Source organism: Lactuca saligna, chromosome 7 (genome assembly GCF_052625555.1).
Source record: "Lactuca saligna cultivar CGN05327 chromosome 7, ASM5262555v1, whole genome shotgun sequence".
Classification (NCBI taxonomy): Eukaryota; Viridiplantae; Streptophyta; class Magnoliopsida; order Asterales; family Asteraceae; genus Lactuca; species Lactuca saligna.
The window spans coordinates 32,462,792-32,490,139 of NC_136423.1; the positions used below are offsets into that span (position 1 = coordinate 32,462,792).

The 27,348-nt window shown below is 39.7% G+C and overlaps 1 protein-coding gene across 1 annotated transcript; it reads left to right on the forward strand.

Annotated features, from left to right (window-relative positions):
* The first annotated feature begins 11,502 nt into the window (after positions 1 to 11,502).
* On the forward strand, positions 11,503 to 12,664 carry LOC145006219 (protein GOS9-like). The gene is made up of 3 exons (XM_078965309.1): positions 11,503 to 11,521; positions 11,655 to 11,867; positions 11,965 to 12,664. The coding sequence occupies exons 1-3, from the start codon at positions 11,519 to 11,521 to the stop codon at positions 12,196 to 12,198; spliced, it is 450 nt and encodes a 149-aa protein (XP_078821435.1). The 5' UTR covers positions 11,503 to 11,518; the 3' UTR covers positions 12,199 to 12,664.
* The last annotated feature ends 14,684 nt before the right edge of the window (positions 12,665 to 27,348 follow it).

Sequence of the window (27,348 nt, forward strand, 5' to 3'; positions counted from 1 at the left end):
AGTGGATAAGCGCACACAAGGGAAAGACTGTGGATTTGAATTTTGACAGGGAGATCACATATTCCCCTGTCGGGATGTAACACCGTAAATTTCAAGACAAAATTTTCATTTAAAATAATCATTTTACTCTTAGAAACACTTGTTTAAAATCTTATTCATAGTCGATTTACAAAACATAACTCCATTTTCACTTGCATAGAAAACCAGGATCCTCCAAAATATGACTCTTTCTCTGGTGTGTACAATCAAGCCGGTGCCGTCCCGTAATACTGAAAGAAACCTGAAAAACATCAAAAAAAACACTGTAAGCACGAAGCTTAGTGAGTTCCCCAAAATACCACACATAACACATATTAGCCACTTGAGGCTATAACTCTATGGGTCCGTGCACCCAAACTCTGTGAACCCTCAGGTTCTAACTCTGGGAACCTTCCGGTTCCAACTCTATAAACATGCACAACATAAATCACATAGAAATAATGCAGTACAACACATCACGTACATATAGCATACAAATACTCCAATCACATAACTCTGGTTACCTACTCAAGGTAAAGTATAGTGAGAAGACTCACCTGGCAAGCAGAAAGCAGATATCCCCACACTTGAATCTCGAACTCGCCACCGCCTAACACGTAAGGCAAATACTCTCATGAATATAACTCTCGAGGCTAGAATAAATCCTCTCATAACACCCTCTTATGGGTAAAAGACTATTCTACCTCTCTCTTGGCCCAAAGGCCACATCGCTGTCCAAACCCTAAAAGTCAACGGCCAACCCTTGGTCGAAATCAAAGTCCTCAGTCTAAGTCAACCCTTGACTGACTCTACTCGCCGAGTCAACCCTGTGACTCGTCGAGTTCCCATAATCAGAACTTCCCCATATCGCGACTCAACTCGTCGAGTCACCACGAGACTCGCCGAGTCCCACAACTCTGAGTCCACTCACACCCAACTCACCGAGTCATCCCTTGACTCACCGATTCTCGACTCAACCAGGAAATATTTGGGACTCTTCGACAAGACTCGCCGAGTCCAAATGGACTCGTCGAGTCCAAGGCTATCTTCAACCTACTCGCCAAGTTGTTCTTCCAACTCGTCGAGTTCCAGGCCATCTTCAAGCAACTCGTCGAGTCGCCCCATGTGACTCGTCGAGTACCACCGGTCTGAATCCATACAGAAGCGTCTCAGGCCATGCAATTAATCCAAAACATAGATCTAGTCTCCTACCACTCATCCATCACGTAAAGTGGCAAACTTTACGTGAATCCAAAGAGATCTAAGCCGTTTGCACATTGGGGCTAGGGTTTGGGACATGTAAGCTTCACTAAACACTCCAACACAGGGACTTTCATGCTCTCTGATTCTTCTCCCTTCCAGATCTGAGGTAGCAACCTCAGATCTAACCTCTAGACTTCCCATTTCATCCATAGACAATTTCTCACAAACCCCAAAATGAAGAAACAACATAATCAACAGGTCAAAAACGAGATACTACCTCTAAGTGATGCCCCAACTGCAATGCAATTCGAATCCAAGCAAAGCCCCTTGCTCCAAGCCTTCAATCTTCCCAAAATTCCTCCAACCATTACTTCTCCAAGCTCCAATCCACTCAAAAATGGTGCTTCTCTGCGATTTAGGGTTTTCTGGGGCTCAAGGGGGTGATAAAGAGGCTGGGAGGAAGACATAATGATCATTATATAAGGCTCAACCCCGAGAATTAGGGTTTTCTCCACTCAGCGCCTACTCGCCGAGTCCAATACACTGACTCGCCGAGTCGGCCACTTAACACGCGACCAAGTCGCGACTCTACTCGCCGAGTCCACACATGGACTCGCCGAGTCGCTCTTTCCCAATTTACTCTTTTAGCCCTTCAACTCTACTCTTGATATTCCGGGATGTTACAATTCTCCCCCACTTAAATAAGGCTTCGCCCTCGAAGCCTACAAAACCTCAACTCCAGAAATACTCCCACAACGTGCCACCTGGCCTTAATCGGACCAGATCTCACAAGGCATACCCATCGAAACTCGAACACACTTTTCCTTTCCTTACGGTGTCCTGACCACTGTCTCGAACCGGGCACCGGATGTACCCTCTGATAACCACACTCAACGATCCGAGAATTACCCATGAAACATCACTGACCCAAATCTCAACAATCACTCGACCCATAAGAGTTAGAAGCCATGAACCATCGGGTCCCCGATCCGAATCCCATTCTATCCAATCCGTGACGACAGAAAGGCCCACTCTTCAATCCCAGAGCAACTCTCATGAGTCCTCTTCTTGCAATCAAGCACCCAAGCCGCACCAACCTTCGCACTCTCGGGTTAGGAGAACCCGTCGCACTGATGACATCTCTAACATTCCCAGGAGACACCACCACTACGCACACGGCCCTTGATTAGAATCAAGCTGGGAGTCCCAGACTCCATCCCTACATCCCTCCTGATACTCTTGGCTCTACACCCGTGGAATCCCTTCCGCATCCTCAGCAGACATCCCATCATGATGTCATTCCATACCACTGTCACAGACACAGTGTTCGACCATCATACTCCAAATCATCCATTCTCACTACAACTTCCACTTCCGCGAACCGACACTTTCCTCAGCAAATGAGGGTCCGACACTTCCTCCCATACAACAGCACAAAGGGTGGCATACCAATGCACTAATGATGGCTGTTGAAATAGGATAACTCAACCAAGGATAAATACGTGCCGCAACACCCTACGAAATCTAATACACATGCCCGAAGCATGTCTTTGAGCGTCTGAATCATTCACTCCCTCCGAGGTGTCCTCATACATCATCATGATAGGCTCTAGCTCATCTCATATCCCTCTTCGAGACTGGTCACCAGGTCAGCTTTTGACTCCACAGCTGAGCCTCCAAAGGTCGCCCAAATCATGATCCAAATATCCCACTAACTTCCTCCCCGTGACCACTATCCCAGCCCCGTGACACGCAAGTCATGAAATTCTCTTTTCCTTATGCAAGAAAGTACAATCCAACCGAGGATCGTCTTCACTCTGGTCTCTGGTTTCTGCTGCGCATATCCCTTGCGCATCTCACCACATTCCCCGACAGAGACGGGGACCCCAGTCTCGCCCCCAGTCCAACATCCAGGCTCCAAAAACTCAATACTAGGGCTACTCAAGCCCAAAACTCTTCCACATCATACACTGATCGGAGAACATTCCATCATCACACTCTCTTGCCATCTAGTGAGCACTACGGCTCCGCGCGGTATCACAGCACCCTCTGACTAGTGAGTACTACGGCTCCCCGCAGTATCACAACACCCTCTGACTAGTGAGTACTACGGCTCTCCGCAGTATCACAACACCCTCTGACTAGTGAGTACTACGGCTCCCCACAGTATCACAACACCCTCTGACTAGTGAGTACTACGGCTCCCCGCAGTATCACAACACCCTCTGACTCCACTAGTTCGTGCTCCACAGACTATCATAGGCGGCTACCCATACTCGTTTCGAATATTCATCACAGACTCTGGAGGCAATCGTCATAACAGATGCCCACCCTTGCGAAGATCCACTCTCCCAAGTAATCTCCCTGGATGCCCATACTCGAAGGCTCTCACTAGATTCCTAGATATCTGATATACCACAAGTCGTCTCAACTCAAGATTCACGAATAACTTTGAAATAAATATATCAATACTCGGATACCTCGGAATACCCCACCGACCATCACAAGATCCTGCCACAACCACAGATCTCCTGCTCCAAGCACCATATAGATGCAATAATACATTCCCTCTGAACCCCATAACTAGATCTTCATTTTTTTCCAAGTTGCAACTTCGGTGTATTCAATTTCTCAATTGCAATACGAAGAAACGCTAACGCTACGACATACGCTGATAATTCTCCGAAACCCTTTTTCCCGCCGCTCAAAATCCAAACAAGGATATGCATACCGACCCGGGAGTTGGCTGCCCAATCATTCTTTATCTACTTGCCCCAACACTGACCAATACCAAATTCCTGACTAATAAACACCTGTCGTGGAGACATTCATCCCTCTCAAACAAGTACTTCCCGTATTAACTCACTCTGACCCCTTTCCTCGATCACCGACATCTCTGGTCTCATGATTTCTTACCTCATATCTCTATACTCCACTTATAACTGCTCTTTGACAAATCTCTGCTTTCTTACATACTGCACCCGGTTCTCCCCCACTTAGGGATCGAACCATCACCAAATAGCATGCAACTAACCCGTAACTATATTCTCCAGCAAAATCGCACCTGCACCTGGAAGGTGCCACACAATGCCCGATAATCCCCCATTAAGGAAATGAATCGACCTCATATACTCTGAACCTCTGATGAACTCCTCAAGAACTTCTCGTCACGTCTGCCTCTAGTCGTTCCAAATCTCGTACTAATTTAATACCAAACAACTCAACTGCTCGATAACATCCCTGGCTCATAGACTGAACCATAAAATCATCGTACCCCTCACCTCAACTCATTAACCAACGCTCCAACACCGGGATCATCCCAAGAACAGGAACCCACTCCCAAATTCAACACCCCATGGGTAGCAAACTCTCGGCACCGCTGAACTCGACTGAACTCCCCGCTGATACCACCACCGTACACCCGACTAAACTCAATTAGGTATAGTGTGGCCCTCGACTATCTTAGTCCTAACTGACTATCTGCTCATGATAGATCACTGCCTCGCGGCACACATGTTACCTGATACTCTGGGGGGAAATCATCATCAATGACGACCTGCAGGGTTTACCCCTAAACCCAAAACCAAAACATCATGCTTCTCATATTCTCACACTTACATAATTAGTACCTCCCCGATCATAAGAGGTGACATCTCCTTTATCGACTGATCACTCAACTCAGATCGAAATTCTCCCTTCCACTGACTCCTTACTAGAATACTCTGAGGGACTCTCGATCTCCCTCTCAAGGGACGCCTCTTCGAACTTACTCGTGACCGAATAACCGGAGAACCACAAACATCATTCACTACGAACCATGGTACTCCTTCCACGACATCTCTTCTCAATATGTCCCGATGTATGGTACCCTAACCATGACATTACTCCCCAATTCGCTCCGATGTATGGTACCCGGACCATAACATCACTCCTCAATCTGCTCTGATGTATGGTACCCGAACCATAACATCACTCCTCAATCTGCCCTGATGTATGGTACCCGAACCATAACATCACTCCTCGATCCGCCCTGATGTATGGTACCCGAACCATAACATCACTCCTCGATCCGCTCTGATGTATGGTATGCAAACCATGACATCGCTCCTCAATCTGCTCTGATGTATGGTACCCGAACCATAACATCACTCCTCAATCTGCCCTGATGTATGGTACCCGAACCATAACATCACTCCTTGATCCGCTCCGATGTATGGTACGCAAACCATAACATCGCTCCTCAATCTGCTCTGATGTATGGTACCCGAACCATAACATCACTCCTCAACCTGCCCTGATGTATGGTACCCGAACCATAACATAACTCCTCGATCCGCTCCGATGTATGGTACTCAAACCATAACATCACTCCTCGATCCGCTCTGATGTATGGTATGCAAACCATGACATCGCTCCTCAATCTGCTCTGATGTATGGTACCCGAACCATAACATCACTCCTCAATCTGCCCTGATGTATGGTACCCGAACCATAACATCACTCCTTGATCCGCTCCGATGTATGGTATGCAAACCATAACATCGCTCCTCAATCTGCTCTGATGTATGGTTCCCGAACCATAACATCACTCCTCAACCTGCCCTGGTGTATGGTACCCGAACCATAACATCACTCCTCGATCTGCTCTTTAGAACCTTCAGAATACTCCCTGTATCAAGTATGGGTCCTCTGCTTTCAGTAGTACGGGCCCATACTACCTGCCACATCTACCCATACTTTCCACACGGACCATCCCAGAGCTTCTAAATAGCTGCTCGACCTGCTCTTTCACCAATCCCATCGCGTGTGCTCGCTCCCCAGCGAAATTCTCTATTCTACAAGCGCACTCATCTGGATAGGGTTATTCCCTAGGCTCTTCCATCGTCCTCCCACTTCTTTGCTATCAGCTGCTGAAGAGCTCCTAATGATGCCAGCCATCTACCTCCTGAATATCGTCATATTCACTTGGTAGTTGACTCCCATCATCGAGAGTTCCACAAAGCACAAAGCAAGCAGCATTCGAGCATCGAAGGATACATAGGACCCCCTCTCTGTGATAACTCCACCTTCTCAGCTCATCCTCGAAAGTACCACCGAACTCTGTAACTCTACCCCTCATGGGTTCTAACTGGATACTCTCACTCATCACATACTTAAAACATAACACATATAACAATGAGTCCTAGGCTAAGGCATCATAAATCAGGCCACTCTAGTCCTAACATATGAAATACCTAGCCTGTCTCTAGCATGCAATAACATCTCATAAAGTGCATCATACATATCTCATAACACAAAAATAAGGGTATTTTGGGAAATCACCGTTCGGGCTCTGGCTGATTGTACACACTGCTCCTTCTTGCTTTCTCTTTGAACTCTTATTCACTTTTAGAAAATTATTTCTTTAAAAACTTTTCGTACTTCCTCAGTTTGAGTCCAGATTTACCCGAAGGCGCATCCGAATCCCTCAAACCAAGGCTCTGATACCAACTTGTAACACCGTAAATTTCAAGACAAATTTTTCATTTAAAATAATCATTTTACTCTTAGAAACACTTGTTTAAAATCTTATTCATAGTCGATTTACAAAACATAACTCCATTTTCACTTGCATAGAAAACCAGGATCCTCCAAAATATGACTCTTTCTCTGGTGTGTACAATCAAGCCGGTGCCGTCCCGTAATACTGAAAGAAACCTGAAAAACATCAAACAAAACACTGTAAGCACGAAGCTTAGTGAGTTCCCCAAAATACCACACATAACACATATTAGCCACTCGAGGCTATAACTCTATGGGTCCGTGCACCCAAACTCTGTGAACCCTCAGGTTCTAACTCTGGGAACCTTCCGGTTCCAACTCTATAAACATGCACAACATAAATCACATAGAAATAATGCAGTACAACACATCACGTACATATAGCATACAAATACTCTAATCACATAACTCTGGTTACCTACTCAAGGTAAAGTATAGTGAGAAGACTCACCTGGCAAGCAGAAAGCAGATATCCCCACACTTGAATCTCGAACTCGCCACCGCCTAACACGTAAGGCAAATACTCTCATGAATATAACTCTCGAGGCTAGAATAAATCCTCTCATAACACCCTCTTATGGGTAAAAGACTATTCTACCTCTCTCTTGGCCCAAAGGCCACATCGCTGTCCAAACCCTAAAAGTCAACGGCCAACCCTTGGTCGAAATCAAAGTCCTCAGTCTAAGTCAACCCTTGACTGACTCTACTCGCCGAGTCAACCCTGTGACTCGTCGAGTTCCCATAATCAGAACTTCCCCATATCGCGACTCAACTCGTCGAGTCACCACGAGACTCGCCGAGTCCCACAACTCTGAGTCCACTCACACCCAACTCACCGAGTCATCCCTTGACTCACCGATTCTCGACTCAACCAGGAAATATTTGGGACTCTTCGACAAGACTCGCCGAGTCCAAATGGACTCGTCGAGTCCAAGGCTATCTTCAAGCTACTCGCCGAGTTGTTCTTCCAACTCATCGAGTTCCAGGCCATCTTCAAGCAACTCGTCGAGTCGCCCCATGTGACTCATCGAGTACCACCGGTCTGAATCCATACAGAAGCGTCTCAGGCCATGCAATTGATCCAAAACATAGATCTAGTCTCCTACCACTCATCCATCACGTAAAGTGGCAAACTTTACGTGAATCCAAAGAGATCTAAGCCGTTTGCACATTGGGGCTAGGGTTTGGGACATGTAAGCTTCACTAAACACTCCAACACAGGGACTTTCATGCTCTCTGATTCTTCTCCCTTCCAGATCTGAGGTAGCAACCTCAGATCTAACCTCTAGACTTCCCATTTCATCCATAGACAATTTCTCACAAACCCCAAAATGAAGAAACAACATAATCAATAGGTCAAAAACGAGATACTACCTCTAAGTGATGCCCCAACTGCAATGCAATTCAAATCCAAGCAAAGCCCCTTGCTCCAAGCCTTCAATCTTCCCAAAATTCCTCCAACCATTACTTCTCCAAGCTCCAATCCACTCAAAAATGGTGCTTCTCTGCGATTTAGGGTTTTCTGGGGCTTAAGGGGGTGATAAAGAGGCTGGGAGGAAGACATAATGATCATTATATAAGGCTCAACCCCGAGAATTTGGGTTTTCTCCACTCAGCGCCTACTCGCCGAGTCCAATACACTGACTCGCCGAGTCGGCCACTTAACACGCGACCAAGTCGCGACTCTACTCGCCGAGTCCATACATGGACTCGCCGAGTCGCTCTTTCCCAATTTACTCTTTTAGCCCTTCAACTCTACTCTTGATATTCCGGGATGTTACACGGGAAGCCTTCCAATTGGTTCACACATGAAATTGGGAGGTATTTGTGGAATAATGTCCCTTTAAATGTATCTGGTTGGGACAATGTTTCCCCCGCATTAAGGAATGTGACAGTTGTGCATCTAAATGTAACTTGCATAATATTTTAAGTTTTGTTGTGATTGTTATTTAATTAACTAATTTTTTTGTATTTGTAGAATAAGTTTGATTTGGATAAGGTTAACATGGATCCTGAGCATGCACAATTGTTGCGGAGCATTGATTCGAGTCTTGCAAAAGTTTACAGAGGCCGAAAAAGTAAAGCCATTCTTATTTTAGGGATACCGGGGGGCCTGCAGATATCCCAATGGTAATAAACAACCCCCCTCCCCCCCAATGGTATGTCACCAGAAAATTGGGCGAAGGCAATCGAACATTTTCAATTGCCCAAAATTTTAAGTCGTTCGGCATCAAACAAAGAAGTTCGTGCAAAACAACTAGTTGTAAACAGAGGGGGGTTGAGCTCCAACAGTAATGCATGCTTCAAAGAAGTAAGTTATGATATATTTAAATGTTTATTTAAAGTATAATAAATCTAGTTTTTGTTAAATAGGATATCACTCGAATCGAAGCATTCCGTAAGGCTAATTCCAATCGCCAAGGGGTGTTTTATAGTCCTGCAGTCGAACAACAATACGTAAGTGGTTAATTTGTATTTTCATATAAGTGTTTATATCGTCATGGGTATCTAGTAATCTATTTTTATGATGTTTATCATTTTTTTAAAAATACAGAATGCTTTACTTCAGGAGATCAATCAACAAACCCAAAATTCTTCTTCAGCAAGCGGTCTAACGCCAAGTGATACAAGAAAATGCTTTGAAAAAATATTGGGTGTTCAACGCGGACATATTAGAGGCATTGGGCATAAACCCCTTACCGTTGTGTCTATGTACGATCAAGAACAACGGATGACACAAGAACCACCATAATCTGCAATTGTTTGTTTAAGTTGAAAAGTATAATGCTATAATGCTATAATGATATGTTGGTAGTTTTTGAAAAGTATAATACTATTATGATATATTGGTAATATATTTTGATTTCTTTATGGATGGAAATGCTGCAAACGATACTGAAGGACCCGACATGTTCTGCGGTATTAGAAGAGTGGTTTCGTTCATTACCACTACCAAATAATGAAGGAAATGATGAGAGTGATGGCGAGGAGTAGGAATTTTAGAATTTTATGAAATGTTTGTTTAGAAGAATACTTTAATTAATAAAATTATATTTTTGATTGTGGACTAATATTTTATAATTGTTATATTGTTTTTGGTTGTGTATGAGTTAAATATAACGGATGACACAAGAACAAGAACAACGGATGTCATATTAGAGGCATTGGGCATAAACCCCTTACCGTTGTGTCTATGTACGATCAAGAACAACGGATGACACAAGAACCACCATAATCTGCAATTGTTTGTTTAAGTTGAAAAGTATAATGCTATAATGCTATAATGATATGTTGGTAGTTTTTGAAAAGTATAATACTATTATGATATATTGGTAATATATTTTGATTTCTTTATGGATGGAAATGCTGCAAACGATACTGAAGGACCCGACATGTTCTGCGGTATTAGAAGAGTGGTTTCGTTCATTACCACTACCAAATAATGAAGGAAATGATGAGAGTGATGGCGAGGAGTAGGAATTTTAGAATTTTATGAAATGTTTGTTTAGAAGAATACTTTAATTAATAAAATAATATTTTTGATTGTGGACTAATATTTTATAATTATTATATTGTTTTTGGTTGTGTATGAGTTAAATATAACTGATTATATTAAATTGTAGATTTATATTCCATAAAATTGTAACAAAAAAAATGAAAAGGGTCTTTTGCAGCGACGCTTTTAGCAGCGACATATAAGTGTTAGCAGCGAGGGGTTTTAGGGTAAATATTAGCAGCAACGGGTTTTTAGCAGCGACAGGTAAGTATTAGCGTCGACAAGAAGGACATTAGCGACAAAACATTAGCGGCGATGTATTTGCGGTGACGTGTCACTGCTAATACTTTTAGCGGCGACAAACCTACTCTTTTGTGGCGACGGCTGTCGTCGCTAATACCCGTATTTCTTGTAGTGCGCGCGATGGTGTCGCACAACCGGGAAGACAAAAGCCGACTGCATGACTACCACACGAAGAGCTAGTTTTGGTCAAAGCTTGGGTTGGCATTTCTGAAGATTCGATTCAAGGAAACACACAACCGGGAGAACATTTTTGGTTTCACATTTTAGAACGGTTTCGAGAGGAGCTAGAAAAAGGCGGAGAGAAAGGGAAAAATGACTTCTTCGGGTGCATCTGATTTCAGCAGAGATATTGACAAAATACGGAAAATAACATCGTCGCTTGATCAATATAATCTTAATTTTTCTGAACGTTTGACGTTCGACATATAAAAAGAAGAAACAAGGAAAAAGAAGCGAGCGGAGAGACAAATTAATCGTGCATAGGAGTACCTTTTTTTTAACAGCAAAAGTATAATGAAAAGTCTCCCAAACGCCTAACAAGACATGGAAACAGAAGCAAAGATACAAAAGTTTTGACACTTGTTTATCAAATATCAATGTGTTAGGTACTAATTATTGTTTTATGTCTGCTTGAGTGCTTGTAATTACTGCACGAGGAAATACAAGACGATCACACCTAGACTCCTTACACATGCATCATGTGAGTTTTCAATCAAATGCTTTATTTTGAAAATATTTTGTATCAATCGGATTAAATTTTTTTTTTTTTTCCAACAACCATCTCTAGCTTTTAGGAATTGGAAAACGTGGATCTCGTGAAATGTTTTAGACATGCCACCTCACCTCGTTCTAACTCCTCCAATATTCAATTATACAACCCCAAGCTGGTGTCTATATATATAGCCAAACACTTAACGGACTAAACGTACAAACAACTTCACTTCCACACTAACCAAAATGGTACATACTTTCACCATATTCTGAGAGTTTGTTATCTATATTTGAATAGGGAATGCCAGGTTTACATGGTTTCTTCATTGCTAAAATTCTTTCTATCTCTTTTAGTAATATTTTATTCTGGATCCACATGCAGGCAGCCAATGCAGAATGCGTATGGAGTACAACGTGGGGAGGAAAGGGTGGATCCCGTACCTGGGAATTCATAATACCTGATGGTTCAACACTTACCAAGATAGCTTTAAGCAGTGGAGACGCTTTAGATTTCATCCGCTTCACTTACAAGGATGGGTATGGCCGCACCCATACTTCTGAAAAATTCGGTGGTGATGGTGGCTCACCTCATATGGTAAGCTTCTAATTCATCTGTCATGTATACACGTATCGAAGTTAGGTTCTGATTTTTTTACAATATAGCAGTCATGATATTTATATTTGGGTTTCAGATCATCTTCGATGACAATGAGTATCTCATCGGGATTAGTGGGCGTGTCGGATCATTTGGTGACAACACCGTGATTACGTCAGTGACTTTCCGGACCAACATCAGAACTTATGGGGAATACGGCACAAACCCCGGGACTGATTTCTCGTTTGGGGTCACACGCGGTAAGTTTTCGGGATTCTATGGAAAGTGTGGCAGTTCCGTAGACTCTTTGGGTGTCATTCTTCAGGCTTGACATGATATATGACATCATGCATGCATGCATGTTGTGTTTGATGGAAACAAATGTTAGATGGTCGGTCGTACGTCATTTTGGTTTCTAAATGTGGTAATCCTATATATATGTATTTTATATGTTTTAAGATCGTATCTAGTTTCTTCAGATGTGAAACTAGTAAAATAAGGTAGCATACCAAGTCAAGTTCAATAAGCATGTGCATGTGCATTTACGTTTCTCATGTACCCCCGTTAAGCTTTTAGCTTCTAAATGGATTTTTCTTGCTTTCTTCTTTGCTAATACTTCCACCATAAATTTGTTTGGTTTTAGTTTGTAGCTAGGGTTGATTTCTTTTTTTTTTTTCTTTTTTTTTTTTTTGTTCACACAATAATTTTTTCTTAGAGACAGATCCTTTTCTTTTGGAGTATTTGATGAGGACTCCAATTTATCCTTTCATACATGTAACCATATAAGGAAAAGTCAACATACAAGTGAGCTGTGTCGCTCAATGGAATCTATGGGTTTAATTAAGTCACTACAAAATTGACCTATTACGAATTTTCGACAGCCAAATCCGTTGCTATCAAATATCTGGAATATGAACTTGGGGATGGAATGAGATATAGGAGCGGAAAATAAAATAAATATTAAACTTTACTTCCCTTAAATTATATTAAAAGTAATTACAGTTGTTGAAAATAAAATCTTTTAGTCCATATGATTCATTTGTTACACTATTGATTATTTATGATTCATTTGTTACACTATTGATTATTCATTTGTTTTTTGGCTGTCCTGTCGGCACCTAAATTTAACCGCCTTAAAGGGAAAACAATTAAGACCCTTTATATGCTATCCACATGAGAGTATTTTGGTGTTTTCATCTATCCCTCTGTATTCATTAACATTTACCAATTAAGAATACCAAAAACACGATGACAATAAGAACACAAAGAACAATCATCTTCTTCCTTGCCTATATACTAATTTTTCGTATACATAAACCTTCAAATCCATAAGTTTTGATCTTTGCAAATCATTGTTGAATCAGACTTTGCAAGTTGAATTGTTTAACGTTGAGCTAATATGATCATTCTATTTTAGGCTAAATCAACAAATTTTATATGTAATTAAATTGTAATATAAACCTGAGAATATGTTGATTAATAAAAGTCGTAGGTTGACCATTCATAGCATTCCGATGAATGAGGTTTCGACTTCCCATTCAGAATAGGTGAATTGTGACTTTTAGTATTTTTATTTTCTTTCAAAACGGTGAACTAACATCCTATCTAAGCTACTAATTTGCTTAAAATATTATCTCATATGGAGGTTAGTTTATGGATGTTGTGATTTGTGTTTTTGAAATTAAGAAACTATATAATGTGAGATTGCGAAGGTACATATATTTTGCACTAGATGAGTTTTCTTTTTTCTAGAAGTTATTAGGATATTCTTTGTTGAAACCATTAATGAGTTTAAAAAGTCACTTTTGAGCTTGAATAGATATAATCAATATTTCATTGCTCTTATCTACAAAGATAGTAATCTACTACGTGTGACTAATTTTAGAGTACTCTCATTGATGAGAATTTAGAATAATTGCAAAAAATTTAGCAAATATATTCAGACGTGTAGTTTCTTCGGTTCAGAGTCTAGTTAGACCTGGGATAGACAAACATTTTTTTTAGAACGACAAATATATAATTGAAAGCTAGCAAAAATCTAGACAAAAGAAACAATGACATGGAAGCAGTAAACAAAATTTGGACCTCCAATCAGGCAACACAATTGACATTGGTTTTATAATACCTACTATTAGCCCAAAAGACACTTTCAGAAACCACCTTATCCAACAACAAACATTTTTTAGACTTAATTTTACAAAAAAGAATAGAATTTCTACAACTCCAAATCGACCACCAGAGAGTGTAAAAAACAGCCTCCAGAAACTCCTGACAATGAGAAGACAAACAGAACAAGCCAACCCAGTTAATCAAGTCTTTCACTGAAAACAAAGAAGACATATGAATATTCCACCATCTGTATAAAAGTTTTAATAAGTTGATAGCTAATTTACATTCAAAGAATAAAGAGTGACAATCTCGACTTCCTACTTGCAAATAGGACAAAAACATTAACTTTTATTGGAGTGACACGACACCATCTAATACTTGTACCCAGTAAGAAAATGCTTATCAATATTTGATCTCACAGAAGACAGAAAAAAATAACCGACACCATCAAGGGACCAATTTCACCTATCTGAAGATGAAGAGGATAACCAAGGATATGAAATCTAAGAATCAAACCATTGCTCTTTCTTTAAACTCGGTCTAGTTTTCTTCTAAAAGAAGTAACCTAACCCGGTTGATGCATATTCAAAGCAACATAGATTTGGTTATCCAACGCGAGGGCATATAATATGTGGAATGAATTTTTTAAAGGGTCATTACCAATCCCGTGATCCTACCAAAAAGAAGTAAGCTTGCCATCTCCAATCACCATTTTGCAAAAAGACATAAGATCTATACCTTTAGAACATAAAGAATCAACAATTGATACCCAAATGGAGTTACCAACACTCCTCAGTGAATAATGACCAAGTAACCATGTCCTCCATGAATGGATTTAATCACTTTAATCCAAAGAACAATGGGAAATGAAAGTAACCGCCAAATCCATTTAAAAAGAATAGCATAGGTTAGAGAAAAAAAGACTATTAACCCTGAGACCACCATATTGTTTTTTGAGCCAATACCTTCTTCCATTTAACCCAATTCATTTCACGTTCTTCCCAATCCCCAAGAAAGAACATTATGAAAAGTTTCTAAACGGTTGACAACAAATTCCAAAGCTCAAAAAATAGACATAAAGTACGTTAGGGTAGCACCCAAAACTAACTTATGTAACATCAGTTTCCCCTACCGAAAGAGTTTTATCCCTCCAATTCGAAAGTTTATAAGTAAATTTCAGGATCATATCGTCCTATGAAGCAATCCAATACATATTACCACCCACTATGTGACCTAAATAATATAACAAAGTTTTACTAGGAAGGTAACCAATAGAAACTGTCACATCCCCCGCTACCAAAAACTAAACTCCAAAACCTATCATAGTATTGTTGTATATGTTAATCATGAGGCTAGAAGGTAAGGAAAAACAGTAAAGATGTAACGACCCAAAAAGTATAAGGTAAAATTTTCATTTTAATTCAACTAGAAACACCAATTATCATTTTTTCCAATCATTTAAAAACCAATTCAGAATAAAAAAAGTTATCAGAGTACAATCCCAAAATCCTATAGTTGTGGAAACATGGGTGGATGCGCTGCGATCAAGCCAAACCCTTCCTTTTCAAATCAGAAGTACCTGAAATCATAACCATAAAAATCATAAACACAAAGCTTAGTGGGTTCCCCAAAATACCACATACCCTACATACCCTTGGGCCTAGTTGTAACACCCATACAAATCATGCGAATTTTAAACTTTTAAAAATGTATCAAAACCATTAATCATTAAAAAACCAGTTTTAAGAATAGTATAATATCAGCGTATCCCAGAAACAAAGTCATAAACATGAGGAGTTGTATGATCACGCATTTGACTTCCCGCGATCATCTGATGTACATGAAACAAAAACTGAAACTGTAAGCCCAAAGCTTAGTGGGTTCCATCAAAATACTGATACACTGCAACTAACACATATACAATTAACAGCATGTAATGGGTTCACAACTTTACAAACTGGATTACCCCTGGGCCCACAGTGTGAGTCTGGATTGCCTTCCGGGCCCACAGCTCACATCTGGATTGCCACCGAGCCCATAGTACGATTCTGGTATGCCCTACCTGGCCCTCAACTCGTATCTGGAATGCTCCTGAGCCCACAATATGAGTCTAGCATGTCCTACCCGGCCCTCATCTTGTATCTGGAATGCTCCCGAGTCCTCAATATAAGTCTAGCATGCCCCGCTCGGCCCTCAGCTCAGATCTGGAATACTCTTGAGTCCTCAGTGTGAGTCTGGCATGCCCCGTTCGACCCTTAGCTCATATCTGGAATACTCTAGGGTTTTTTGGCTACCACACGAAGTAGTATAACCTCAACCCAACCCACATAATATGTTGATATATAACATAACTAATGCCCATACAAATAATCAAGTTGTAACGCCCTAAATTTCAGGTACTGTTTATGTGAGAATTTTCTTGATTTCAAGGTCTACTTGACGAGTTGGCTGCCCTACTCACCGAGTAGCAGCGGATTAGTCCGTGTGTTTTAGTGATTTACTCGTCGAGTCCAAGAACAGACTCGACGAGTAGGAGCTGGCAGATGAAACCCTAAATCTTGGGGTTTTGCACCCTATTTAAAGGATCATTGTCCTTCCCTAACCTCCCTTTATAGCTTCTTGGCATCCTAAAACCCTAATCGTGTGTGTGTATTTCTTTGGTGTGATAGAGATTTAAAGAGAGATCTTGGTGAGGAACACTTGGGGAAAAAAGTAAATCAAAGCTAGGAACTCGTGGGAAACAAGGATATACATCAGTTGACATTCATTGGAAGGTATTAAGCTTTCTCTTTGGCTCATCTCATATTTAATATCTTTTTGGGTGGGTTTTAGGAAAGGCTTTTGTGTTTGAGCCAAGATCTGAAGTTGAAACTTTTTCTTTTTCTGAAAAGGTGCATATAGGAGTACCTTTTTCTTTTTCTGAAACAGCAAAAGTTTTATAAAAAGTCATCCTGCTATGCTAGAAATATACCAAAAACGACTAACAAGACATGGAAACAGGAAGCAAAGATACAAAACTTTTGACTCTTGTTTATCAAATATCAATGTGTTAGGTACTAATTATTGTTTTATGTCTGCTTGAGTGCTTGTAATTACTGCACGAGGAAATATAAGACGATCACACCTAGACTCCTTACACATGCATCATGTGAGTTTTCAATCAAATGCTTTATTTTGAATATATTTTGTATCAATCGGATTTAATTTTATTTTTCCAACAACCATCTCTAGCTTTTAGGAATTGGAAAACGTGGATCTCGTGAAATGTTTTAGACATGCCACCTCACGTCGTTCTAACTCCTCCATTCAATTATACAACCCTAAGCTGGTGTCTATATATAGTCAAGCACTTAACGGACTAGACGTACAAACAACTTCAGTTCCACACAGACCAAAATGGTACATACTTTCACCATATTCTGAGAGTTTGTTATCCATATTTGAATAGGGAATGTGAGGTTTACATCGTTTCTTCATTGCTAAAGTTCTTTCATCTCTTTTAGTAATATATTTTATTCTGGATTCATATGCAGGCAGCCAATGCAGAATGCGTATGGGGTACAACTTGGGGAGGAAAGGGTGGATCCCGTACCTGGGAATTCATAATACCTGATGGTTCAACACTTTCCAAGATAGCTTTAAGAAGTGGAGACGCTTTAGATTTCATCAGCTTCACTTACAAGGATGGGTATGGCCATACCCATTCTTCTGAAAAATTCGGTGGTGATGGTGGCTCACCTCATATGGTAAGCTTCTAATTCATCTGTCATGTATACACGTATCGAAGTTAGGTTCTTATTTTTTTACAATATAGCAGTCATGATATTTATATTTGGGTTTCAGATCATCTTCGATGACAATGAGTATCTCATCGGGATTAGTGGGCGTGTCGGATCATTTGGTGACCACACCGTGATTACGTCAGTGACTTTCCGGACCAACATCAGAACTTATGGGGAATACGGCACAAACCCCGGGACTGATTTCTCGTTTGGGGTCACACGCGGTAAGTTTTCGGGATTCTATGGAAAGTGTGGCAGTTCCGTAGACTCTTTGGGTGTCATTCTTCAGGCGTGACATGATATATATGACAGCATGCATGCATGTTGTGTTTGATGGAAACAAATGTTAGATGGTCGGTCGTACGTCATTTTGGTTTCTAAATGTGGTAATCCTATATATGTATTTTATATGTTTTAAGATCGTATCTAGGTTCTTCATGTGAAACTAATAAAATAAGATGTAAGGACCAAAAACTATAAGGTAAAATTTTCATTTTAATTCAACCAGAAACTCCAATTATCCTTTTTTCCAATCATTCAAAAACCAATTCAGAATAAAAAAAGTTATCAAAGTACAATCCTAAAATCATATAGTTGTGGAAACATGGGTGGATGCACTACGATCAAGCCGAACCCTTCCTTTTGAAACCGGAAGTACCTGAAATAATAACCATAATATCATAAACACAAAGTTTAGTGGGTTCCCCAAAATACCACATACCATACATACCCTTGGACTAGCTGTAACACAAATAAAAATCATGCCAAATTTACACTTTTAAAAATGTATCAAAACTATTAATCATTACAAAACTTGTTTTCAAAATAGTATAATATAAAAGTATCCCAGAAAAAAAAAGTTATAAACATGAGGAGCTGTACGATCACGCCTTTGACTATCCGCGATCATCTGATGTACATGAAACAAAAACTGAAACTGTAAGCCCAAAGCTTAATGAGTTCCCCTAAAATACTGATACACTGCAACTAACACATATACAAATAACAACATGTACTGGGTTCACAGTATTACAAAGTTGATTACCCCTAGGCCCACAGTGTGAGTCTGGATTGCCTTCCGAGCCCATAGCTCACATCTGGATTACCACTGAGCCCATAGTACGAGTTTGGTATGCCCTACCCGACCCTCAGCTCGTATCTGGAATGCTCCCGAGCCCACAGTACGAGTCAGGCATTCCCTACCCGACCCTCAACTTGTATCTGGAATGCTTCCAAGTCCTCAGTATGAGTCTGGCATGCCCCGCTCGACCCTCAGCTCATATCTGGAATACTCTTGAATTCTCAGTGTGAGTCTGGCATGCCCCGCGTGTTTTAGTGATCTACACGCCGAGTCCAAGAACGGACTCGACGAGTTGGAGCTGACAGATGAAACCCTAAATCTCGAGGTTTCGCACCCTACTTAAAGAATCATTGGCCTTCCCCAGCCTCCCTTTACAGCTTCTTGGCACCCTTAAACCCTAATTGTGTGTGTATGTGTGTTTCTTTGGTGTGATAGAGATTTGAAGAGAGATCTTGGTGAGGAACACTTAGGGAAACAAGTAAATCAAAGCTAGGAACTCGCGGGAAGCAAGGATATACATCAATTAACATTCTCTGGAAGGTATTAAGATGTCTTTTTGGCTCATCTCATCTTTAATATACATCAATTGACATTCTCTGGAAGGTATGCAGTATGCAGTATATGTGTTTATGTTTTATGTTATGATTATGCTATGCCATGTTGAGTTAGTTTTGGACTTCGGTCCGATGCAGTAGTAGTATGTTTGATGTCTTCGTGACTCAGGCAGGATTATGTGTTATGTGTTTCGGACTAGAGTTCGATGCAGTATCCAGTATATGTGTTTATGTTCTATGTTATGCTTATGCTATGCCATGTTTAGTCAGTTCTGGACTTCGGTCCGATTCAGTTTCCGGACTTTAGTCTGGTGCAGAGGGCAAGTCCCTGGGTAGTTCTGGACTTCAGTCCGATGTAGATTCCAGACTTCAGTCCGATGCAGAGAGCAAGGCCCTAGTAGTTCTGAACTTCGGTCTGATGCAGTTTTCGGACTTCAGTCCGATGCAGTGGGTAATGCCCAGTATGTGCTTATATGTTATTGTATGGTATGTGGTAGCATAAGCATATAAGCACATACTGGGCCTTGCCCACTGCATCAGAGTATAAAAAAGGTTACCACATATTCTTGACAATATGTTTGCATTATACTCTGATATATTTTGACAATTGTTATGTGTATATGCTTATGCTACGACATATGCCTGGCAATATGTTTGCATTATATACGGTGTTTGTGGAACTCACTTAGCTTTGGGCTTACAGTTTTCAGTTTATGTTTCAGGTACTCCAGTTTTCAAATGAAAGTGCTCGGGGCGATCGCAGCGTATACACCTATGTTTTCCGCTATACGTGATTTCGAGAATCAACTATGATAATTGTGTTACTTAGAAATGTTTTTAAATGTTTGGGTCAAGTCATAACTATGTTTTGATTATAATAAAAATGAAAATTTGATGCTTGATTTTTGGGATGTTACATTGGGTCCGATTGTGTATGTTTTACATGGGTTAGGATCGATTAGGTATGTTTTATATGGGTTGGGCCCAATTATGTATGTTTTATATGGGTTACACCCGATTATATGGGTTAGGCCAGAATAATATGGGCTAGGACAGGATGATATGGGTTGCTACCGAATGATATGGGTTGGGCCGTCGCATGTATGTTTGGCTGGGCCCATTGTTATTTGATATATAGTATTTTGGGAGAACTCAGTAAGCCATGTACTTACGGTTTATATTTCAAATGCTTTCAGGTACTTTTGGTTTCAAAAGAAAGGGTTCGGCTTGATTGCACTGCATCCCCTGAAGATTTATTCTGCATTAACTGTTTATGATTTTATTCTGATTTTTTTAGAATACTTTTACTCTGTTTGTTTTTGAAAAAAAAACGAATGATTTGGACTTATTTTAAAATGAAATTTTTACTCGGTATTTTTAGGACGTTATAGATAATTTGAGAGATTTATCCTTATTTTTTTCTTATTTAAATATATTTATTTTTATAAATATATGATCAACTATTATAAAAAAATATTAGTATAAAAATACTACTATTTTGTTATTTTGTTTTAAAAATATAAGTATGTAGTTTGAGTAAAAGTTAAAAGTATATTTCTATTTTGATTTCAAAATACAAATAAATTTTTTTCTTCAACTAAAAAACATCGATGCAAACTACTGATTTTAAAAATATTAACTGAAATACAACAAAATAAAATTCAACTAATTCGTTTAATTGGTATGGTTAAAAGTTAAATATGTATAAAATACGATAAGTTTTTTATTATGTCAATTTTTTTTTAATAAAATTATTTAGTTGTATCAAATTTTGAACATAATCTTTATATAAAGGACATAAATTTTTCAATGCAAAATAAAAAACTTTTGTTAGCTAATAATAAAATACTTAAATGCTTATTTATAATCACTTTAGCCTCTTTTTTCACTTACAACATCCTAACATAACTAACCATAATAAGATCTTAAAATTAGAGCTGTAAATAAACCAAACGAACACGAACAAGGTCTTGTTCATGTTCGTTCATTAAGATAGCCGAACAACAAACGAACACGAACGGATAAACGAACAAGATTTTCTTGTTCATGTTCGTTCGTTTAACAAATTACTTTATTCGTGTTCGTTCATTTATGTTCGTGAACATGCTAAACGAACATAAACGAACAAACATAAACGAACAAAGATAAAAAAAACACAATTGAACATCTATGAACATAAACGAACATATAATATAGCAATATAATAAAAATTAATTGAATATAGATGAATATAAATAAACTTAAACGAACGAACATAAATGAACGCAAACAAACATCATAAACGAACATTCACGAACATAAATGGACGAACGAGACCATTGTTCATGTTCGTTTGTTTAACTAAACGAACGATAATTTTTGTTCATGTTCGTCATTTATTAAATAAACGAACATAAACGAACTTCTCGCCGAACAGTTCACGAACGATTCGCCGAATGTTCAGTTCGTTTAGAGCCCTACTTAAAATAGATCTCTCAAATTCTATCAGGTAAAAATTAAAAATAAAAAAATCATGTTTCTATAATTTAGGCAAAGAAAATATAAAATAAAAATATTGAAGTATGTATTTTAGTTTAACTATTTTAGATAAAGTTTAGATAGCATATATTAAATAAAATGTATCTCCATGATGATTAAAGTTGTTCTATTTTTATTTATATAAATACTACATTTTATATGTTTTAGTTTAAGGTAATTACACGAATCGTTCCTCGAGTAAGTGACAAAAGACATGTTCGGTCTCTAATTTTAAAAATTAACTCGAACCGTCTTTCATTTGTTTAAAACCTGCACATTTAATATAAATACTACATTTTATATGTTTTAGTTTATTGACTTTTTTATTTTATTTACGATAATCAATGCAAAATAAAATAGACTTTTTAAAATATTTCTTTTTCATAAATGTTTCTTATAGAGATATGGGGAGTTAACGTCTCTCTCTTTCTCTCTCTCATACATAATGATCATGTAACTTTTGATTTAATAATAACAAAATTCTTAGAAAAGAAAGAAAATTAGAAAATAAATATAATAATGATAAGATAATCATTTCAATTTTACGTGAAACCAAATCAACAACAAAATTTGTTGGAAAAGGCTATGTTTCTCAATTTGAAATTTAAAGTGTCAAATCTCTAAAAAAAATGCAAACCAAAAATATTATTTTTTCATTTTGTCTAAAGATAAACAAATCGTATGATAAGATTCCACAGTAAAAAAAAGATTGAAAAGTTGGAGGTGTAATATATACCATGATTTTTGTTGGAGGATCTTAAATAATGGTGGATTGACGTTGATGAGTAACTTTTATGCATTAGGCCAGACGGAGTAGGAGCGGGGAAGGGTCGGGGGGGGGGGGGGGGGGGGGGGGTTCCCGCCCGGCGGAACATCGCACCGTCGGCGCGGAGAAGAGTGGTGCGGGAATGGGTGAGGGAAACTTCTCCCGCGTTCTCTCTCCTGCTGTGATTGGGTGTTATTTTTTATTTTTTATTTTTTATTTTGAAATTCAACCGTTATTCAACGGTAAAAAAAATTATATATTTTTTAGGGGCTGCAACATAACGGATTTAAATCTATTTTTTATTTTATTTTATTTTTAACCTTTTTACACATCTATAAATACACAACTATTAACCATCAAACAAAATTCACACAATCTTCTACTCTCTCTTCACTTTCTTCTCAAAAAAAAAAAAAAAATGAATCCCGAAAATCAATCCTTACTTTCCGATCGAAGGAAAAAAAACCATGGTTCGAATATAAACATCGCTTCTCGAAACATTTTTGCTATCGATTCATCACCACAAGGAGTTTATCGCCCCCAACTCGATGCTCCCATTCAATCCCCACTACAATTCCAATACCAAAATGTTGAACAATATTACCCGATGCAAGTTTCAAATGTTTCGCTGCAAATGTTTTCAAACTCAAACCCAATCCCACCATCAACACAACTTGTCGACGAGTTGGATTACTCGGAAGAATAAGAGATGGTTCCCGAAACTCAACCCACACCACCCCACAAAGACGTAAAGGGAGAAAACAAGCGCCACTACAAGAAATATCGATATTATTGGCGACACCTTTAGTGTCGACACCAGCTATTAGCGGCGACATGTAATTGATGCGTTACATGTCGCCGCTAATAGTTGGTGTCACCGCTAATGATGCTACATCGTCGATCCGCGTCAAATCAACCATGCCCGTTCGATCTGCTTTTCATCTAACGGTGGGAAATGAGGAAAAAGGGCACTGTGTTTTCCCTCCAAGGGTGTCGCCACTAATAACCTATTATCGCCACTAAAACCCTAGCGTCGCCGCTAATACGCGTTGCCGCTAATACTCGTCGCAGAAAACCCCCCCACTGCGTCACTTTCCTGTTTGTTCTGCTTCCTTTCACTCCTCCAACGATTATCGGCGACTGCACTTCCGACGACGACCTCGTTTGCACCACAAGACTCGTCTCCGACAGCCATTACCGTCGGCCACCAGTGGAGCTCCATTATTACCGGTGACCACACTCATTTCCGACGACAAAAGTTCTATTTAAGGTCCGATTTCTTCCCTATTTTCTATTCAACTTCTGTTCTGGAGTTTTGTTTACTGATTTTAAGTGTTTAATTTAATGTTTTTTGAACCCTTGTCGGAAAATCTACTTCTTCCGAATCTGTTGCCGGAAAACTGGATTTCTTATCGGAAAATCGGTAAATTGCACTAGCACAGGTTCATTTTCTTGACTTTTGAAATTATATATTTGATTTGTATGTTTTTGTATGGTTATTATTTGGAATTTGGAATGAATTGTCGCCAGAATTGTGTTTGTGTGTTATTTGTATGTTTTTGTGTGTTATTTATATGATTATTATTTGGAATTAGGTTGCTATAACAAAAAAAATAAGTATGATGCTATAATGAAAATGTGTAGGAAAATGTTTATATGTATTTGTATGTATAGTGTGTGTATTTATGTATGTAATGTGTGAAAAACAAAGCGTGTATATTACAAAGAGTAATTTTCAAATCAAATTTAATATTTATGTGGTATTTTAATTTTAAAATTATTCATAATCATAATTTTTTTTTTTGTAAAACTATTAAATTAAATTTTCTATTATTAATTTAGATATTAAATATAGTTATAAGAAATATAGTTATTCATAATCATAAATTGTTTTGTAACTAACTTTTATTCATATTGTATTTCTATATTGTACATCTTTTAATTTTACAGGCTAAAAATGAGGTTTACGTGGACGATATTCTTTGTTATGATGGCCGATATTATGGGCCTTGGTCATGGAGGTGATGGAGCTAGGTATCCACCATCTCCAGGAGGCTTTGGTCACGGGCAAGATGAACAAGATGATACGTTTTATTATGATATATTTATTAGCTATTTTAATTAATTTATTATAAGTTATCGTGACTAATATTCTTAATTGTATTATTTCAGTCGAGTTTCCAAAGAAAAGAAGGGGCTTGTCAAAGAATATAGAGCTAGGAAAGTGGATAAGCGCACACAAGGGAAAGACTGTGGATTTGAATTTTGACAGGGAGATCACATATTCCCCTGTCGGGATGTAACACCGTAAATTTCAAGACAAAATTTTCATTTAAAATAATCATTTTACTCTTAGAAACACTTGTTTAAAATCTTATTCATAGTCGATTTACAAAACATAACTCCATTTTCACTTGCATAGAAAACCAGGATCCTCCAAAATATGACTCTTTCTCTGGTGTGTACAATCAAGCCGGTGCCGTCCCGTAATACTGAAAGAAACCTGAAAAACATCAAACAAAACACTGTAAGCACGAAGCTTAGTGAGTTCCCCAAAATACCACACATAACACATATTAGCCACTTGAGGCTATAACTCTATGGGTCCGTGCACCCAAACTCTGTGAACCCTCAGGTTCTAACTCTGGGAACCTTCCGGTTCCAACTCTATAAACATGCACAACATAAATCACATAGAAATAATGCAGTACAACACATCACGTACATATAGCATACAAATACTCTAATCACATAACTCTGGTTACCTACTCAAGGTAAAGTATAGTGAGAAGACTCACCTGGCAAGCAGAAAGCAGATATCCCCACACTTGAATCTCGAACTCGCCACCGCCTAACACGTAAGGCAAATACTCTCATGAATATAACTCTCGAGGCTAGAATAAATCCTCTCATAACACCCTCTTATGGGTAAAAGACTATTCTACCTCTCTCTTGGCCCAAAGGCCACATCGCTGTCCAAACCCTAAAAGTCAACGGCCAACCCTTGGTCGAAATCAAAGTCCTCAGTCTAAGTCAACCCTTGACTGACTCTACTCGCCGAGTCAACCCTGTGACTCGTCGAGTTCCCATAATCAGAACTTCCCCATATCGCGACTCAACTCGTCGAGTCACCACGAGACTCGCCGAGTCCCACAACTCTGAGTCCACTCACACCCAACTCACCGAGTCATCCCTTGACTCACCGATTCTCGACTCAACCAGGAAATATTTGGGACTCTTCGACAAGACTCGCCGAGTCCAAATGGACTCGTCGAGTCCAAGGCTATCTTCAACCTACTCGCCAAGTTGTTCTTCCAACTCGTCGAGTTCCAGGCCATCTTCAAGCAACTCGTCGAGTCGCCCCATGTGACTCGTCGAGTACCACCGGTCTGAATCCATACAGAAGCGTCTCAGGCCATGCAATTAATCCAAAACATAGATCTAGTCTCCTACCACTCATCCATCACGTAAAGTGGCAAACTTTACGTGAATCCAAAGAGATCTAAGCCGTTTGCACATTGGGGCTAGGGTTTGGGACATGTAAGCTTCACTAAACACTCCAACACAGGGACTTTCATGCTCTCTGATTCTTCTCCCTTCCAGATCTGAGGTAGCAACCTCAGATCTAACCTCTAGACTTCCCATTTCATCCATAGACAATTTCTCACAAACCCCAAAATGAAGAAACAACATAATCAACAGGTCAAAAACGAGATACTACCTCTAAGTGATGCCCCAACTGCAATGCAATTCGAATCCAAGCAAAGCCCCTTGCTCCAAGCCTTCAATCTTCCCAAAATTCCTCCAACCATTACTTCTCCAAGCTCCAATCCACTCAAAAATGGTGCTTCTCTGCGATTTAGGGTTTTCTGGGGCTCAAGGGGGTGATAAAGAGGCTGGGAGGAAGACATAATGATCATTATATAAGGCTCAACCCCGAGAATTAGGGTTTTCTCCACTCAGCGCCTACTCGCCGAGTCCAATACACTGACTCGCCGAGTCGGCCACTTAACACGCGACCAAGTCGCGACTCTACTCGCCGAGTCCACACATGGACTCGCCGAGTCGCTCTTTCCCAATTTACTCTTTTAGCCCTTCAACTCTACTCTTGATATTCCGGGATGTTACAATTCTCCCCCACTTAAATAAGGCTTCGCCCTCGAAGCCTACAAAACCTCAACTCCAGAAATACTCCCACAACGTGCCACCTGGCCTTAATCGGACCAGATCTCACAAGGCATACCCATCGAAACTCGAACACACTTTTCCTTTCCTTACGGTGTCCTGACCACTGTCTCGAACCGGGCACCGGATGTACCCTCTGATAACCACACTCAACGATCCGAGAATTACCCATGAAACATCACTGACCCAAATCTCAACAATCACTCGACCCATAAGAGTTAGAAGCCATGAACCATCGGGTCCCCGATCCGAATCCCATTCTATCCAATCCGTGACGACAGAAAGGCCCACTCTTCAATCCCAGAGCAACTCTCATGAGTCCTCTTCTTGCAATCAAGCACCCAAGCCGCACCAACCTTCGCACTCTCGGGTTAGGAGAACCCGTCGCACTGATGACATCTCTAACATTCCCAGGAGACACCACCACTACGCACACGGCCCTTGATTAGAATCAAGCTGGGAGTCCCAGACTCCATCCCTACATCCC

Coding starts and splice junctions, on each gene's coding strand:
- LOC145006219 (XM_078965309.1), top strand. Junction 11,868..11,964: donor ATGGTGGCTCACCTCATATG/GTAAGCTTCTAA, acceptor TTTGGGTTTCAG/ATCATCTTCGATGACAATGA.